The sequence below is a fragment of the Heloderma suspectum genome, chromosome 13 (assembly GCF_057233095.1).
Source record: "Heloderma suspectum isolate Gila_16-S chromosome 13, 16-S_ref, whole genome shotgun sequence".
Taxonomy (NCBI): Eukaryota; Metazoa; Chordata; class Lepidosauria; order Squamata; family Helodermatidae; genus Heloderma; species Heloderma suspectum.
This window is the reverse complement of record NC_139470.1, coordinates 31,458,410-31,476,976: the sequence shown is the minus strand read 5'-3', so window position 1 is coordinate 31,476,976 and position 18,567 is coordinate 31,458,410. Positions and strand designations below refer to the sequence as shown.

At 42.0% G+C, this 18,567-nt stretch overlaps 1 protein-coding gene across 7 annotated transcripts in view; it reads left to right on the top strand.

Moving 5' to 3' along the window:
* EIF4ENIF1 (eukaryotic translation initiation factor 4E nuclear import factor 1) overlaps window positions 1-18,567 on the top strand; it is a 44,545-nt gene that overhangs the window by 1,485 nt on the left and 24,493 nt on the right. For 4 of the 7 annotated variants that reach the window (XM_084819854.1, XM_084819851.1, XM_084819848.1 and 1 more), the window contains exons 2-7: window positions 161-276; window positions 1,609-1,682; window positions 6,064-6,191; window positions 6,567-6,862; window positions 7,661-7,862; window positions 8,908-9,083. In XM_084819854.1, the coding sequence (XP_084675980.1) occupies window positions 178-276; window positions 1,609-1,682; window positions 6,064-6,191; window positions 6,567-6,862; window positions 7,661-7,862; window positions 8,908-9,083 (975 nt within the window). In that variant the 5' untranslated portion in view covers window positions 161-177. Of the gene's footprint in view, window positions 1-23; window positions 277-1,608; window positions 1,683-6,063; window positions 6,192-6,566; window positions 6,863-7,660; window positions 7,863-8,907; window positions 9,084-18,567 lie in introns of those variants that run through there. The other 3 variants (XM_084819853.1, XM_084819850.1, XM_084819847.1) reach the window with 1 other exon arrangement.

Sequence of the window (18,567 nt, the reverse complement as noted above, 5' to 3'; positions counted from 1 at the left end):
CCATTAAATGTTCGGTGTCTGTAATGTTTCCCATATCTGCAAAAGTTCTGTAGTACAGCAACATATGGCAAGCAATACTTGAAGTGAAACTTTGTTGCACAGTTTTGTCAGATGAGTTGTAAGATGTTAACTGTCCCATCTTGCTTCTGTTCTTTATCAGGTGTAGTTCAAGCAATTATGGATAAAAGGGGGGTGTTGACAGAAGCTGTGAATGGTGATACATTGCTTGACATTAACAGACTCAGTGCAATGAAATTCCCCCATCGCTACACAAAAGTAAGCTGCTAGACCTCTTGTTTAAATATTGAATTGGAATGCTTCTAAAGTGGTGACAGAATGAAGCTGTTAATAGGGTTGCTGACAATCTGCAAAAAAAAAACCCATATTCCTGCAACTTTCGATAGTTGCTCTAAGATTTTTCTGCTTTGGATTTTATGTCAAATGCTGGTTCTGTAGTAAGGTTTAATGAGATGCCCAGTTAACTGAAACCCATTTTAGAAACAAGTGTGCCAAACAACCTTATAGAGAGCTTCAACCTGTCATCATACTAATGTATGATGTAAATATTTGAGTATTGAGCATGCTCTGTTATCCTTGTATGGGAAACTTTATTTTTATGGTAAACATCTAATTCTTCAGATTAAATGCATACATACTAGCCAAAAATTACATTCCTAATGCAGATGACTATTTAAGAAATTAATGATATCAAACTAGTTGTAATGCTGAACACTGTCTGAAAGTGAAATAACCATCAAAAATAGAAGGGAGTTTAATTGATTTGGATGTATGTTGCTCCTTAGAAGGATCACATATCCAACAGCAGCTTTCAGAATTGTGCTTTGGGCTACTGGTGGTCCATTAGATATCTGTGGTGAACATCATGAGTTAGTTTTTCACCTTTTGAATAGTATGTAAATACACCTATGTATTTGCTAGGAATGTAACTGTTGTATTCCTAATTTTGCCTGTGAATCATTCTTTCTTGGCACCATAGTTGTAAATATGCATGACTGAAAGATATTTGGGAAGTAGAGTGGTCCTATCTAGCTTTGTACTCTAGCTGTGCCAAGCATTCGGATGGAACGCCTATATATCTAGACCACAATACAATGTGGCTGGTCAATTAAAGAATATAAAATAACATGGGAGGCCTTCAGCACTACTTCAAGGATATACAGCTGCTAACCGGCCACTGTATAATCCCCTGAAAATCAGTTGACTTTCAGCAGGCCAGTTGTGCAACCCAGTAGCATTTGTTGCAGCCTGCCATTACACTGATCTCTCATGACCATAGATGTCTTTCAAAAAGCATTTGAGATTCTTATTTGTGGGGGAACTTATTCTTTTAGTTCACTTGTGTGCAAAGTATTTTTGCCGTTATTCTAAATACTTTAATCTTCAGCAAGGGGTGTAAACCTTCCTAACAGGTAGCTGAAGGAATGATCTTTATTTCTTAAATATTGCTTTCTAGTCAGCTTAAAACAAACAATATTAGTTCATGCAACATAACTTCTTGCTAGTTATGTTGCATGAAGTCTGGTCTGCAATAAATCCAGCTATAGTCATTTGATGTATTTGAGAATACTATCATTTTCCTTTCTCTAGGAAGAACTCCTGGACATTAAAGAGCGTCCACACTCAAAACAGAGGCCATCCTGTCTTTCTGAAAAATATGACAGGTATTTCTATTAAGCCAACAGTATGGCTTGGTTGTCTGTAAGATTCCTGGGTTAATAAACCATAGTTTACTAAGCTGCGAATACGTTTTGATCCATGTGTTGCTCCCTTTGCAGACTACCTTTGGTGCTTAAATCCTGGTCTGATTAAACTGCAGTTCCCAGTTACGTCCAGAACAGGAAGCCAAGGTTTAATGTTGGCTTAGTAAGTAGGATTGATCTTTCTGAGTAAACTGACATTAGACAGTTCCCTCTTCTAGACGTATCAGGCAACTGAGTTTCAGCACACTGGGATCAAAGTGCCAAAGCTGGCACATGAATGGAGGAGGTGGTGTGGGGGAGCTTACAGCACATAGACCAGCCTTAAATGGGTTATTAATTCATAAATGTTACATCCAAAAAGACTTTATGTAAATGCAACTGGCTGGAGGTGTCTATTGCTCTGACTTTACTTCCTCGCACTTGGAAGTTATGCTGAATGTTCTTGTTAAACTTCTTGCCAATGGTTTTTTTGTGATAATGTCAATAAAAAAAGTTTAAGTAATTGTCATCAAGACAACATAGCTGCATATACACTAATATGAGTTGTATCCAGCGTTAGTCCTACTTGGAGTAAAACCATTGAAATGAATGGAACTTATTAGATACAACCCTATGCAAGCTAAACTTGTGGTACTGAGGTGTGTCTAGGGATCAAATAATTAGCATCCTTCGCAGGAAGCATTGATCTTCCAACTTGATAGAGCTAAAACTGGCTTAGCAGTAGAAACTACAACCATATTCATGGAATTGTTTCAAGTTCAATTGACCATCTTTCAGGGTTGCAGTAAGGAGAACTGGTTCATAAACTTAGCTTGAGCACTTCAACTGCAACATAATGGGAAGAGGCACTATTGAGAAGACGCATCCAATTTTTCCATTGTATGTACTGATGGCTTATTGAGGGAAACATCTAAAATCATAGGGCAGTTTCCAATGCTGTCACAGTGCGAATTATGATGGGATATCATAAACCAACGCTAATGGAACACCATTAGTGCTTTCTAGGCAAAGTGGAAAAGGAGTGATTTGCCACTGAATTTCAGTAGCACAGCTTGCCACTAAATTTTGGCAGCAAATTGCCACTTTTCACCCTTGCCTAGCAAATGCCAGTGGTGTTGCACTAGGGTTGGTTTATGCTCATGCAACATCATTAGCACTATGATAGCATTGGATACTGTCCAAAATAAGAACTTTTCATGTGTCTTGAGCAGACTTCTTAATGGGCAAGTTGTGAATATTTTACAGCAGCATTCATATTTTAGTGCTATAAAATGATTTCCTGAGGGACTACGTTGAGTCTCTCAAAGCTAACACCACACTTTACACTAGTGAGAAGGATATTAACTTCTATTTGCATGTCAGAGGCTACCTGCACCAGAACAGAAGCTCAAGAAAATGTATCAGAGAAATTGGCAACAATCCCAGGATGTAAGATTCTCTTTGGCAGAGCGGGACTTGCAGTGAGATATGCAACTCCTCTTATCTACCAGTTGGGGTGAGGACTTGTAGAGACTTCAAATGTCCACAGTAGGAGACATTGCCATTTTCACGCCTCTGCTGAGCAAGCAGGGCTGCTCAAGTCCACACTGCAGCACAGTCCTGTACATGTCTGCTTGGAAGTAGGGCCCAGATAAGTGCCCAGATTGGAGCCTTAAGTTGTTGTTTTTTTTTAAAAGACCCCAAATTGTACTGCTTTCCCTTAATTGGCTTGATCTATTGGGGCTTGAGCATTTTAAACAAATACTGCAATGCCTTCTAACAGACAGTGCAGGCATGAACCAGAACCTAATGGCAGAGGTTTGGGGGAGGAGCTAGAGTCCCTTGCTTCCTGATTGATGGCACAAGCAGGTAGTAGAAGGCAGAGTTCCTACCCAATCATCTGTAGTGCTGTCTGCTTTGGCGCTGCCTCTCCCTTAACAGCCAGCAGAACTAATGCTGTCTTGCAGTACTTCCCAGTCTTCAACCAGCAGCACCTTTTGCCAGCCACAGCTTGGACCTGCTAGCTATAGCCATTCCCAGGCCACAGCTGCAGACTCAACAGATTTCCCACCTGGAAAACATTTCCAGTTCAACATTTCCAGTGGCACATTACAGCAAAGCTGCACAGGAAGAATGAGATACCCCCAGCAGTCCAGAGATCTCTGGATTTTGACTCAACATCTTTCTCAGGGGGCCCATCTGAAAGTCAGTTATTGTGTAATAACTGATGCAAGATTCACTGGATTTGTGGGAATTGGTGGGTTCAGAGCACAGGTGCTGGTCAGACATGCCTAACTCACAACGAGCCTCCTAGAGCTGAGAGCTGTCCATTTTGCCCACTGGCTTTCATCATTATTCTATTTATTTAATTTATATCCTGGCTTTCTGCCCAAAAATGGCACTCATGGCAGCTAACAGTAAAATCTGGATTAAAAACAAAATCCTATCGTAGTGCAGATGGACAATGTGATAGCTGAGGTTCTTGTCAAAAGAAATGTCTATTTATTTATTTATTTATTTATTTATTTATTGCATTTATACCCCGCCTTTTTTCCTCTTGCAAGGAACCCAAGGCGGCTTACGTTATCCACCTCCTCTCCATTTTATCCTCACAACAACAACCCTGTGAAGTGGGTTGGGCTGAGAGTCTGTGACTGGCCCAAAGTCACCCAGTGAGCTTCCATGGCCGAGTGCGGACCAGAACCCGGATCTCCCGACTCCCAGTCCAGCACTCTTGCCACTACACCACACTGGCTCTCTCACAGTAGATTCCCTTGTAATCTACTGGACAGCAGTTCAGCTTCTTTCCATTTCAGCCAAGTATCTTCAAGGAGTTCAGAAGTTGCAAGCAGACTAGTTCAGTTTTCAGCAGGTAGATCAGGACAGTGGAGGTTTCACCCTAAATACTCCTGTATAATAGCCAAGAAATGGGGATAGCTCTGGGTGGAGATTGGTATTAATGTTTTATTAAGTTTTATAGGAATAGTCATCACAATAACATGATAAACAGTTCATAAACAATTAACAATCACTGGGGTCAATTTCCTTTGAACAACACAGGGGTCAATTTCATTGTTATACAGTGAGTTGATATACATTCCCTGAGTGTTCATTATAAGTTGAGATTTTTTTAAAGGTGCCTTTCCGAAGTTTGCCATGTGTTCCCAGTGGTTTTCTCTGATTTGTTAGTAAATTCAATAAAACAAATAAATAAAATAAATAAAATAGTGGTTTGTTAGTAAATTCAATAAAAACATACCAGGTTTCTGTGAAAGTTCTGGTTGGACTTCTTTCTGTCTTCAATCAACATCGAAGGTGAGGAGGTTCTAGCAGACCTTGTGCGCCATAGCGGAGATCACAAGTGCGCTCTCTAGTGCTTGGCAGTCCAGGTGTGCTATATGCCTTTTGTTCATTTTTTAATATTCAATGCACTTTTGAAGAGTTTTTGGAAGTCTCAGATTTGATATTCATTGCACTGTTTTAGCTGAGGTAACCATGGTTTTCAGAACTTGTGCTGTTTTGGAGTTAATAGGTCTCCGTTTTCTTCCCATTGTTCTGGATTTCTTATCTTGGGTTCCATTTTCTGTTGGAACCAAGAATGGCTTTGCCTTATGGCATTGGAACTGAGTGGTTCAAATGGTCAAATTGAGGACATGATCATGAAGTGGTAGATCATGCTTGCTTCGTGCAGAAAATCTAGCAATTATCTTTGAAGGTAGTTGGAGACTTGTACGTTAGGCTGAATGCCCTTTTGTCTCTGCTATCAAGGAAAAGGTGCTCTATCTTTTGGCCATCTTCCTGTCACCCTTCTATGACATTCTGTGTCTATGCCAGTTATATTTTGAATGTTCACCCTTGTTTTTAGTTGGGGTATATTGCTTTGCTCTGATTAAGGTGGCAGTTCTGCTTCAAAATTGTAGAGGGCTGTAGTTCATCTTCAGCATGACCCCACCCTGTAGAAGTTTGAAGCCTCTACCAGTTGTGCCTCCAGTGTTCGACAGGAGGGGTTGCCAATCTCAATATCCCTCTTTTTCTTAGAAGAGGGAATCATTGCAGTGAACTTGAAATATTCTGTTCTAATGTCTGCACTTGACAGACTTGTACCTTGGTATGGTATGGGTGTTCATCAGACATGAGATTTGCTTTGAATAGCTAGGCATCAATCTGATATTTATTACCATATTGTTTAGCTTTAAACTGGAAACACCGAGCTTCTTTGAAACTGAATGGAGTTTACTAGAACAGATCTTATATATAAAGAGACCTTGGCACCAGATCTAGATAATTGCTTTACTTCTGTCTATCATTGGTTACAGAAGTATAGGGGTAAGGCAAATGTAATGTGACTTTTGTAACATTGCAGTGATGGAGTTTGGGACCCTGAAAAATGGCATGCATCACTGTATCCAAATTCTGGAAGGACTTCACCGGTGGAAGTGCTTAAGAAGGACTTGGACTCAGATCGGACTTCCCTCATGCGCAGGATAGTAGGTAAGTGTATCATAAGGGTACTTAAATTACTTAGGTTGCTTATTCAGGGATTGCTTCAGATTCTGAACTATATATCTGCTTCAAAAAGCAGGCTATTACAAGGAAGGAGCATGATTGCTTTTCACTTAATGTAATTGCTTAGAATGAATCTGTAGTGAGGTCTATTTTAAACTACAAACCTTATTTCGGATTCCACATTAATGCAAGGTAGTACACATCTTGACCCCTTAAAATGGAGATCTATGTTCTTACAAGTGAAACTACTAAGCTATTTCATGCGTGTTAATGAAGAGGAATGACATTCAGCAAGTAGCAACTCCTTTCTTGAACTCAACACATTCTCAGCATGTGACTAAAATATTTTTAAACCTATAGATCCTAAGGAACGGGTAAAAGAAGATGACTTGGATGTGGTGCTAAGTCCACAGAGGCGAAGCTTTGGAGGGGGCTGTCATGTGACTGCAGCTGTAGGCTCACGTCGAGCAGGGAGCCCACTGGAGAAAGAAAATGACTGTGTCCGTGTCATTGGTGGACGTAGGATTGGCAGTGGGAGAATAATCTCTGCACGAAACTTTGATAAAGACCATCGAGGTGGTGAAAAGGATTCGCGGGACTCAAGAGATGCAAGGGACAGAGACCGTGACAGGGAGTACAAAGACAAGCGTTTCAGGGTTAGTGCTTAAAACTGAAGCAAGAACATAGCTATGAGTTGGGTGTCTACATCTTATCTTCAGTAAACTTTCTTGATGCAGAGATGGCAAACTATAGATTACTTTACAGGTTTGAGAATGTTGCAAACACTTGTAGCCTGTGGCCTCAGGTGAGATGGATCATGTGGGGTGTGAACACTGTTAGACACCACAGTTGGATTGAAATGTAGCTTTAGGAATGAAAGTTCTCAGATCCCATCTTGGTGTGTATCAGGTTATGCTAAACATTAATAATGAGGCAACTTCTGCATCCCAGATTATGATCGGATGGAGACAGATGATATTTGCAAAGCAGCTTACTTTAAAGCCTGAATTTGTGAGGCACTTTAGGTATAGGAGCTTGTCTCAAACCAAAGGAATGGTTAGCAAGCTGCTCTTGCTTGTCCCCAGCAACTGGTAAACTTTCCGTCTTGCTCTGTTTGTAAGCTTCTTGGGAACTTTTGGCTGGGCACTGTTGGAGGTACAGTGCTGGACTTGGATGTACCTCTTGCCAGATCCAGCATAGGCTGTTTTTATGTGACATGGTACCATTTGTGCTGTATGAATTTTGCTGTTGAATAATTGACATCTTTTCCATTAATAATTGACAGCAAAGTTTCAGAAAATGGTTAAGTGATAGTCTGCCTCCTAGAAAATGCATCCCCCTCACACACACAAAACTTTCTTCAAAGTCTTCCCATGTGTAATGCCAAACAAAAGATTGGGTAAGAAGTTGATATAACTCCGTGTTTTCCCCCATCTCATCCCTTAAAACCTCAGAGAGAATATGGGGACAGCAAGCGTGTCTTTGGAGAACGCCGAAGGAATGACTCCTATACGGAAGAGGAACCAGAATGGTTCTCTGCTGGTCCCACCAGTCAGTCAGAAACTATTGAACTTACTGGATTTGATGATAAAATACTAGAGGAAGAACATAAAGGACGAAAGCGAACAAGGCGGCGCACAGCCTCTCTAAAGGAAGGTAACTCTGAAACCTGGGGTCCTGGATGCTGATGGGGCTCTTCTACATGTCCGGGATTTAAGCAGTCCTTTATTGTCTTCCTCTGTTAAGTAATAATGCAAGGTTGCTGGAAGTGAGATTGGACTGAAATGTCTCTGCTTTAAATAGTATTCTAGTTTAGAGATCCAGGTATTAGATGTGTCTTGGCTTGTTTTTCTGGAGTGAGAGAGGTGTGTGTGCACGAGAGAGAGAGAGAGAGAGAGAGTATGCATAGGGCAACTCCAACCCTCAGCTGTGCTATAGAGCTGACCATAAGAGGCTCTGATTTTAGGTCTGTTTTTTTGTACCTTGGATTGTATTGGTTAAATGAATGCAAGCCACCTTGGGTGCCTTGCTGGACCAGAAGGCAGCATAAAAATATTTAGGAAAGAGTGGCAGGAAGATGGTGAGCAAGGTAACACGTGTGACAGAAGCAGATGACACTCATGGTAGATTGCTGCCATCTTGTGGACTGAAGACCTTAATCTTCACAAGGGCCCTGGCAGAAGCAGAGGTCCCTTTGCATCCTTCCTGAAGGAGAATATCTCACTTAATTTGGTATTGGGAGGAGAGCATCTACACATGAAGCGTCCCAATCAAGGCCTTTGCTACTTACCCAGTATGTTTTACACACAGTGAACTAAATTGCCCATATTGGACTTTTCAATATGAATAGAATTGCTAATAGAATTGGCAGTTATGTGTTACTGGTCTTGAGTCTTAATGCACCACTAAAAGTATCGTTTTAGCAATATTGAAAATAGCAATATTGAAAATACAATATTGTACATCATCTCTTGTACCATCTGAAATCTTAACATTGCCTCTAACATTATTCTGGTATTTTGAATGTTTTCTTGAGCGGGTCTTGCAGTAATGCATATTAAATGTAACTTTAGGGAAGCCTTCTCTAAATTATAATTATAGCACTCAAAAGAAGCACCTGAATCTTTGATGTCAAACATTTGGCTTCAGCTACTTCTGGAAATGGTAACTGCTTGATTGATTTTGGGTTTATTCTTCCAAGGAATAGAATGCAATGGTGGAGTAGCAGAAGAGGAAGAGCTACAGGCTGTTCTGTGCCAGGAGACATCAGCAGATCAAGAAGTTCCAAGGGAAATAGTACTGCCAGAACCAGCTCCGGGAGAGTTTGATTTCAATGAGTTCTTCAACCTGGATAAGAGTGTTCCAGGTTTGGCTTCGGTGAGTGTTAAAACAATCTCTCCTACGGTGGGTCCTATCTTGAATTAGTATACATCATCTCTGGCAAGAGGAGGTGGCTTATCCCATGTCCTAATGCTCTGTAGAAGGCTTGGACAAGCCTGTTGGCTGAAGTGAAAGTTAAATGTGCTAAAACACCACTTCTCTGACTTATGTGGATCACTGGCATGCCATCTGCAGAAATAAAGACAAATCACCTAATTTCTTCAATATTCACTATTCTGGTGAAGGTTGCACAGACACTGAACCATGCTATGTGGGACACCTTGCAAGTCCTCTTGTATGGAAAGGTGGAATATAAATATCTTAAATAACGTATCTTCAGCTAACTGCTGAAGAAAAAGAGCTATATTCAAGCTAAACTGGATATTTATAGAACATTTAAGAAAAGAGTTCAAGAAGTGCACTTTTTATCTTAGCTGTGTCTTTGGAAATACCCCAGGGACTAGTGTAAGCATGGTTCTTTTGAATATGTTTAGTCAACACCAGATCAGAGTTATACCATAGAAACTACTAGGTTCCCTCTAATAGTGAATTCAGGTAGTGAGTGACACTAGGATTGTAGCCATACCAGGGCCACTGAGAAACAAGAGGGAAGTATCTGCATGTTGAGGTTTGCAGAATAAAATCTTTAAAAGTGGGGCTACCCCAAAAATGGCTCAATGAGGACTGGGCATGCTCAGTAGCCTCAGTGTAGAGTGACAGTTGAAAAATGAAAAACAGAATCAGGGAGGAAAGGGTGGAAGTCCTTGCTTAGTGAGGATTTTGGATGGATGGATGGGAGGAGGATGGATGGATATAACTGCTCTTCATCAAATGATATCAGGGCTGTGGACAATGAATATGTAATAAAAACAATAAAAGTTAGTAAAACCATAAAACAGACTGACCAGCTCAATATGCCTGGGCAAACAAATGTTTTGACCTGGCACTGAAATGATAGGAAGGTTGGCACCAACTGCGCCTCCCTGGGGAGAGTGTTCGACAGACAGGGTGCCACAAGAGAGTGGGCACTTTCCGTGGTCACACGAGTAAAAGGCACCTTGAGAGGGGCGTCTTCTGCAGATCTCAAGACATGGGGATGGCTTGTTAGAATCCTGAACAGGAAGTGCTCTGAAGTGGAGTGTCCTTTTCAAAAGGAGGATACACTCCTCTCTTTTCAGGTCCTACTTGTTAAACTTAGTAGTAGCTTCCATGGTCTCAAGGTAGGATGCCGTAAATTAGTGTTCAGTTTGTGGGGAAAAAATCAAGCACGGCGTTATAGGCAATTGACAACTGTTGGCTTGTTAGGAGAGAACATGAAATTGTAGACTTCTAGATCAGAATTACTGTAAAATGCTGCACAAAGGGGTAGGCAAACATTTTTCACTAGTGTTGCATTTAATTCTATTAAATTAACTTTGCACCTGTTATAGTAGGTACTATTTTGGCCACACTCAGCACTGGGCTTTGCTCATGCTCTTTTGGATGTCAGCAAAACCTGGCTTCTGAGTGTAACTTGGGCTAGGCATACTGCATAAAAGGGCATGGGAGCCGTTACTGAACCTTCAGTGTCTTTTGACTTCAGTGAAGCAGATGCCAATGTGAAACGGCGTAGAGGGTGTGTGTGTGCAAAGATAGCCTGTAGTGTGGATTTGAATCTACAATATTCAGCAGTTGTGATAAGCTACACTGTACTTTTAACAGGCTTCTAAAACTACACTATTTCACAATAGTAATATTTAGTACTATTAGCGTGCTTCGAGATGAGGCCTTTATTGTACAATCACACTGCCTCATTCACAGAATTTTATGGGTGGGGGAATGTCTAGACAACATCTTTTACTAGTCACTCCCATGTTTTCCCACCCCTTCCATCTTTTTTCATACTGTGGAAAATCTGATAAGGAAAAAAGGAGGAATAGCAGCTCAATGCCTTTGGACTGGTGGCACTAGTACTCCTCTGACTGGAAGTACTCTTAGAGAGCAATCCTGTGGGGATTGACAGTCGCCTCTGAACCTGGGGGCGACCGCCTATCCACTGCAGGGCGGGAGGAGTGATGAGGAGAGCATCTCCTCTGCTGTCCCACCACCCTGTTTTCACAGCTAGACAGCCGATGTTGGCTGTCTAGCAGTGGGACCTCAGAGTGTGGGTTGGGGAGGCCGCAGAACACATAAGAAGTGTCGTACCAGCACTTCCGTCCTCCCCACCCTCAGGAATGCCCCATTTCCCCTGCTCTGTGCTGCTCTTCTGGGCATGGAGCGCGAGGCCATCCGTGCTGCCTATGCAACTGACCAATCTAGCTACTGACTAACGGCCATAGGATTGCACCCTTAGTCTAATACTACCATCACGTCTAATGTGGTATCTAAGAAGACTCATTATTAATAGTAGTGATGTCAATGCTAAATCTCAGTTGTTGTCTGGAAAAGGGCAAATGCAAGGGTTGAGCAGTGAGATCCATTACCATTAGTTCACATGGGGAAAAAAATGTGCCTTGGATTTCTGGGGAAGCCTTTCTTGGTGGTTACTGCCTCCCCAGCATGGCAATGTGTAACTTCTACTCCTAGATACTTGGATAGTCCCAAAACTAAGCACCCGTTGTATTCACTGTAAACTCCGTGTGGAACTGGCATTTAGGGTGAAGTTTTAAGTGAAGAGGGCTTCTGTCATGGAATGCTACTGTTTTGCTGGCAAGGGAGTTACAATTTTATTGTTGTTGTTCAGTCGTTCAGTCGTGTCCGAATCTTCGTGACCCCATGGACCATAGCACGCCAGGCCTTCCTGTCCTGCGCTCTCTCCCGGAGCGTGCTCAAGTTCATATTCATTGCATCGGTGATGCTATCTAGCCATCTCATCCTCTGCCGTCCCCTTCTCCTTTTGCCTTCAGTCTTTCCCAGCATCAGGGTCTTTTCCAGAGAGTTTTCTCTTCGCATTAGGTGGCCAAAATATTTGAGCTTCAGCTTCAGTATCTGTCCTTCCATTGAGCACTCAGGGTTGATTTCCTTTAGGATGGACTGATTTGACCTCCTTGCAGTCCAGGGGACTCGTAAGAGTCTTCTCCAGCACCATGGTTCGAAAGCATCAATTCTTCGGCGCTCAGCCTTCCTTATAGTCCAGCTCTCACAGCCATACATTACTACTGGGAAAACCATAGCTTTGATTAGACGGACCTTTGTCGGCAAGGTGATGTCTCTGCTTCTTACTATGCTGTCTAGGTTTGCCATAGCTTTCCTCCCAAGGAGCAAGCGTCTTTTAATTTCATGGCTACAGTCACAGTCTGCGGTGATCTTGGAGCCCAGGAAAGTAAAATCTGTCACTGCTTCCATTTCTTCCCCTTCTATATGCCAGGAAGTGATAGAGCCAGATGCCATGATCTTAGTTTTCTTAATGTTGAGTTTCAAACCAGCTTTTGCGCTCTCCTCTTTCACCCTCAACAAGAGGCTCTTTAGATCCTCTTTGCTTTCTGCCATTAGGGTGGTATCGTCTGCATATCAGAGGTTGTTGATAATTCTCCCAGCAATCTTAATTCCGACCTCTGATTCATCCAACCTGGCATTTCTCATGATGTACTCTGCATATAAGTTAAATAAGCAGGGTGACAATATGCAGCCTTGTTGTACTCCTTTCCCAATTTTGAACCAATTGGTCGTTCCATTTCTGGTTCTTACTGTTGCTTCTTGACCCTCGTACAGGTTTCTCAGGAGACAGGTAAGGTGGTCTGGTACTCCCATCACTTTAAGAATTTGCCAGAGTTTGTTGTAATCCACATAATCAAAGGCTTTAGTGTAGTCAATGAAGCAGAAATAGACGTTTTTCTGGAATTCTCTTGCTTTCTCCATGATGCAGCGAATGTTGGCGATTTGATCTCTAGTTCCTCTGCCTCTTCGAAACCCAGCTTGTACTTCTGGTAGCTCTCGGTTCGCATACTGCTGAAGCCTAGCTTGTAGGATTTTGAGCATCACCTTGCTGGCATGTGAAATGAGCGCAATTGTGCGGTAGTTTGAACACTCTTTGGCATTGCCCTTCTTTGGAACTGGAATGTAAACTGACCTTTTCCAGTCTTGCGGCCATTGCTGAGTGTTCCAAATTTGTTGGCATATTGAATGCAGCACTTTAACAGCATCATATTTTAGGATTTTAAATAGCTCAGCTGGAATACTGTCATCTCCGCTAGCTTTGTTGTTACTAATGCTTCCTAAGGCCCACTTGACTTCACTCTCGAGGATGTCCTGCTCAAGTTCAGTGACTGCACTATCATGGCTATCAGGGACATTCAGATCTTTCCTGTATAGTTCTTCTTTGTATTCTTTCCACCTCTTCTTAATCTCATCTGCTTCTGTGAGGTCCCTGCCTTCTTTGTCCTTTATATTGCCCGTCTTTGTACAAAACGTTCCCTTGAGATCTCCAATTTTCTTGAAGAGATCTCTAGTCTTTCCCATTCTGTTGTTTTCCTCGATTTCTTTGCATTGTTCATTTAAGAAGGGCTTCTTGTCTCTCCTTGCTATTCTCTGGAACTCTGCATTCAGTTGGATATATCTTCCCCTTTCTCCCTTGTTTTTCGCTTCCCTTCTTTCCTCAGCTACTTGTAAAGCCTCATCAGACAGCCATCTTGCTTTCTTGCATTTCTTTTTCTTTGGGATGCATTTAGTTGCTGCCTCCTGAACAATGTTACGGACCTCCGTCCATCGTTCCTCAGGCACTCTGTCTATCAGGTCTAATCCCTGAAATCTATTCCTCACCTCCATTGTATATTCATAAGGGATATGATTTAGGTCATACCTGAATGGTTTAGTGGTTTTCCTTACGTTCTTCAATTTAAGCCGAAATTTTGCAAGAAGCAGCTCATGATCTGAGCCACAGTCAGCTCCAGGTCTTGTTTTTACTGACTGTATGGAGCTTCTCCATCTTTGGCTGCAAAGGACATAATCAATCTGATTTCGATATTGACCATCTGGTGATGTCCATGTGTAGAGTCGTCTCTTGTGCTGTTGGAAAAGAGTGTTTGCTATGATCAGTGTGTTCTCTTGGCAAAACTCTATTAGCTTTTGTCCTGCGTCATTTTGTACACCAAGGCCATGCCTGCCTGTTATCCCGGTGATTTCTTGACTTCCTACTTTAGCATTCCAATCCCCTATGATGAAGAGGACATCCTTTTTTGGTTTTAGTTCTAGAAGGTGTTGTAGGTCTTCATAGAATCGATCAACCTCAGCTTCTTCGGCATCAGTGGAATTCGGCATAGACTTGAATTACTGTGATGTTGAATGGTTTGCCTTGGATTCGTACTGAGATCATTCTATCGTTTTTGTGATTGTACCCCAGTACTGCTTTTCCGACCCTTTTGTTGACTATGAGTGCTACTCCTTGACTATGAGTGCTACTCCACTTCTTCTAAGGGATTCTTGCCCACAATAGTAGATATGATGGTCACCTGAATTAAATTTGCCCATGCCTGTCCATTTTAGTTAGCTGATTCCCAAGATGTCGATGTTCAATCTTGCCATCTCATGTTTGACCACCTCCAGCTTACCTTGATTCATTGATCTGACATTCCAGGTTCCTAAACAATATTGTTCTTTACAGCATCGGATTTTCTTTTCACCACCAGACACATCCACAGCTGAGTGTCCTTTCGGCTTTGGCCCAGCCGCTTCACTCTTTCTGGCGCTACTTGGAAATACCCTCTGCTCTTCCCCAGTAGTATATTGGACACCTTCCGACCTGAGGGGCTCATCTTCCGGCGTCATCTCTTTTAGCCTTGTGATACATTCCATGGGGTTTTCTTGGCAAGAATACTGGAGTGGGTTGCCATTTCCTTCTCCAGTGGACCACATTTTGTCAGAACTCTCTGCCATGACCTGTCCGTCTTGGGTGGCCCTGCACGGCATAGCTTATGGCTTCACTGAGTTACGCAAGCCCCTTCGCCACAACAAGGCAGTGATCCATAAGGGGTAATAATAATAACAATTTTATTAGCCCACCATAATTTCATCTTTAGCAGGCCTTTCAGGTCTAGCACCCACCATATCCTGAAGACTTAGAGTTATTTTGCTTCATAGGTTCTGAGTCTTATGTTGTACAAGGCTTGCCTGTCTATTCAAATAAGAGGGCTCATACACATTATAATGCAGCCAAAGCCTCCAGTTGTTGTGCTTAAGGAAAAGGAAAACCACTTCCATGTTACCACGTAACAAAGCTGGCTTGAACAGACAAATGATTGATTACCTTAGCTGAGAAATTATGTTCTCCTAAGTAAATTAGCTTACAGAACACTTCGAAAGACTAGATTTCGGTATATGCTATAATGTGCAGGTGTAGATTTGATAAAGGTAAAGGTGAAGGTGTCCCCAACCAGTCGTGTCCGACTCTAGGGTGTGGTGCTCATCTCCATTTCTAAGCCGAAGAGCCAGCGCTGTCTGAAGACGCTTCCGTGGTCATGTGGCCAGCATGACTGAACACCGAGGTGCACGGAACGCTGTTACCTTTCCCGCCAAAGTGGTACCTATTTATCTACCTGCAATGTCTTGCTTTCGAACTGCTAGGTTGGCAGGAGCTGGGACTGAAGACGGGAGCTCACTCTGTCACACGGCACTCGGGTCTCAAACTGCTGTCCTGCTGACCTTTCGGTCTGCAGTTCAGCGTCTTAACCACTAAGCCACCACAGCCCTTGTAGATTTGATAAGATGTTGCAGAAGATTAGCTGTCAACCTCATGGCCAGGGCATGTAACTTGAGTCTGGTTTCAAAGTTGGTGTGGCCAAAATAAAAGAATATTGGGAATTGGTCACACTTAAGCTTGGTGGATAAGCATCAGATTGAAACATCATACAGTATTTGTTAAAGGTAAACTGTTAACTTGAGGTGTGAACCAAGTGTTCATTCTTGACCAGTCAGTGGCTTTGGGAAGCAATTGGGGCAACGTGAAAATGTTGCACTCTTCAAATGGGGGGAATTTATGTATGCTGCAGTTGAGAACCCCTTTGGATACACTTTGAAACTCCGGGTACTTATAAATTAAACTGGGTTCCAAGATTGTCATGGGAACATAATTACACTCCAGGAAACTGTGCCACAGGGAGTCTGTACCTTCAGACACTAAACACTTTTTACCAGCCTAAGTAGGCAACTGACAAAGGTCCACTTGAAGAACATTTCTCTCCTGAGTGTTTCTTTCCTGCCCCCGTTTGCCTTTAATAATTAACACATGTGGAAAGGCCAGCTTCAAAGCTAACTCTCCCATTGACTGGTCTCAAATTGGCAAGTGACGCTAAGCCCTGACTCCCAGGTCTTATTAACTAAAAGTCCCAAAGCAACATTCCACCTCCAAATTGTCCTTCTGAAGAAAAGGCTTTTCCTGGGGTGGGGTGGGGTGATAGTGGCATTAAATCAATATGCTTAGGCTGTCCATTTCATGTTGAGTGTATCCAGATACCTTGCCCAGTCTTTTTAAGTATTAAGTGCTTGCTTGGCAAAACCACTATCAGTGCAGAGCTACAGTAGCAAAGTTACAATTATGTTAATTTTGCAGTTTTTCTAAATTGCCTGTATTTGTGTTCACCAACATACACTACTTCAAAGGGAAACACTCCTTGTTTAATCATCTGGCTAAGTATCTGAAGCTGTGATGCAGTGCTAATCTTAAAAGCTATTCCAGTGCTCTCCACCCGTCTTGCGAGAAATCTGTTACTGTTTTTTAAATTGGTCATTGAAAGATTCATGGCAATCCAGTGTGTTGAAGGAATCTTATTCCTGGGTGGCAAACGGATTTTTCTTATTGTAATTCGTTAACCTGGTTTAAAAGGAAATATGAACTTGATACAAACACACTTAAACCTAAACTTCAGAGATTATGAAACTGAACGGTGACAACTATCAATACATTGAGTTAAAGGCTGCTTTTCTGTGTATAAAAACACTGTGCACAGTAAGTATTATAAATGACACACACCCTGTATGTATGATGGTGGACTGGCTAAAGTACTGTGGGACTAGCAAATCAGGTGCTAGAATTAAAGAGATGGCATCCTGTGGGTCACCAACATCATCTATATAGCCTGTATGGAGCTTGTTATGTCCCCCAATTCCATGAGCCCAGAAATAGGTTTAGTTTTTCAACTATGAATTGTTGCAGCCCTAACCAAACACAAACACTGTCCATCACATGGATAAATGCTACTTTGCCCAGTAATGACCAGCCCTTGCTTATGGGCAATTCTAGACTACAGCAGATCAATTCAATGCATTTTCATGCAGGAGGAAGACCCACTTCAGTGGTGGTTGCTTCTAAACAAGTGTACACGGAATTGCAACCTTTGTCTTCAGATAAACGATCCTTGCATGTGTACAGAGTTAAGCAAAAAAAATTCTTGTCTTCTAAAATAAACATCTGTAGTGCAAAAAGACATATGGGCAGCATCTTGGATTATGTATGCTCCTAGGTTGTATTAAGATTCTAGTTACAAATCAATATTTGTTGTAGCAACCAGTTAATGTTCAGGAAATAGATTTTTTTAAAAAAAATATGGGAAACTTGATTTGAATTGACCCACCCTGTATTATTCCAAGATGTGTATATTAGGGTAGAAATCTTATGCAACTTAGCCATATAATGCTGTTAACTGAACACAGTGACTAATTTGTCACAGGATAGGTCTCTAGTCCAATCAAAGACTTTGAGGGTACACTATACACAACACACACACACACACACACACACGTACATTCTCAGGCCTGACTAATTCACTATCAGGGAGGGTGTCAAAATTGTTAGGGTCCTTCCCAGTAGTGAAACTTTTTAGTGTGCTTGTATTTGGATACCTTGATTATTAGGAAATTGAACATTAACACCTGTCCCCCAAATAGGTAAGGTACATTCAGACCACTGAAAGCTGAAATGTTGCACATAGAGCCAAAAAATTACTGCTTACTAAGTCCTGCAAAGGGGCACTTTTGACACCTACGTTTTATAGCCCAAGCACAGAGGAGCCCAAGCTGCACATGGAATATTGGGCAGGGAGGACTGACTGCCTTGGATTCAAGGGAGTGTCAGCAATGACCAAGCCTAGGCTTGCAGAATGCGGGCCTCACTTATGTGTGCACATGTGTTTTCTCCCTTTCATACCTCGTTTGGAAGATAAACCAATGAATTCTACTTTCCTTTTTAAGAGCAAAGGCCTTCATAAGCAGCTTGTCAAACCTATAAATCTTGGATGGATGCATCAAGTAGAAACAGTGGTGCTGATTGAATAAAATGACGCCCGGTTGCTATAGATCTGAAGTTGAGCAGTCACTGTGTTTAGATAATACTTTTTTAACAAGTAACTGTGGGTACCTAGCAAGCTTGAAAGTTCCACAGAGAAAATTTCTGTCTGTAGAACTCTGCAACTCCTTTCCTGTTGTACCTACAATTGGGCCAGTGAGATACCATGAGAACCACAGTGGACCCCATCTTGTCTCCAGTAAATATAGCACTTAGTGCATAGTGTGC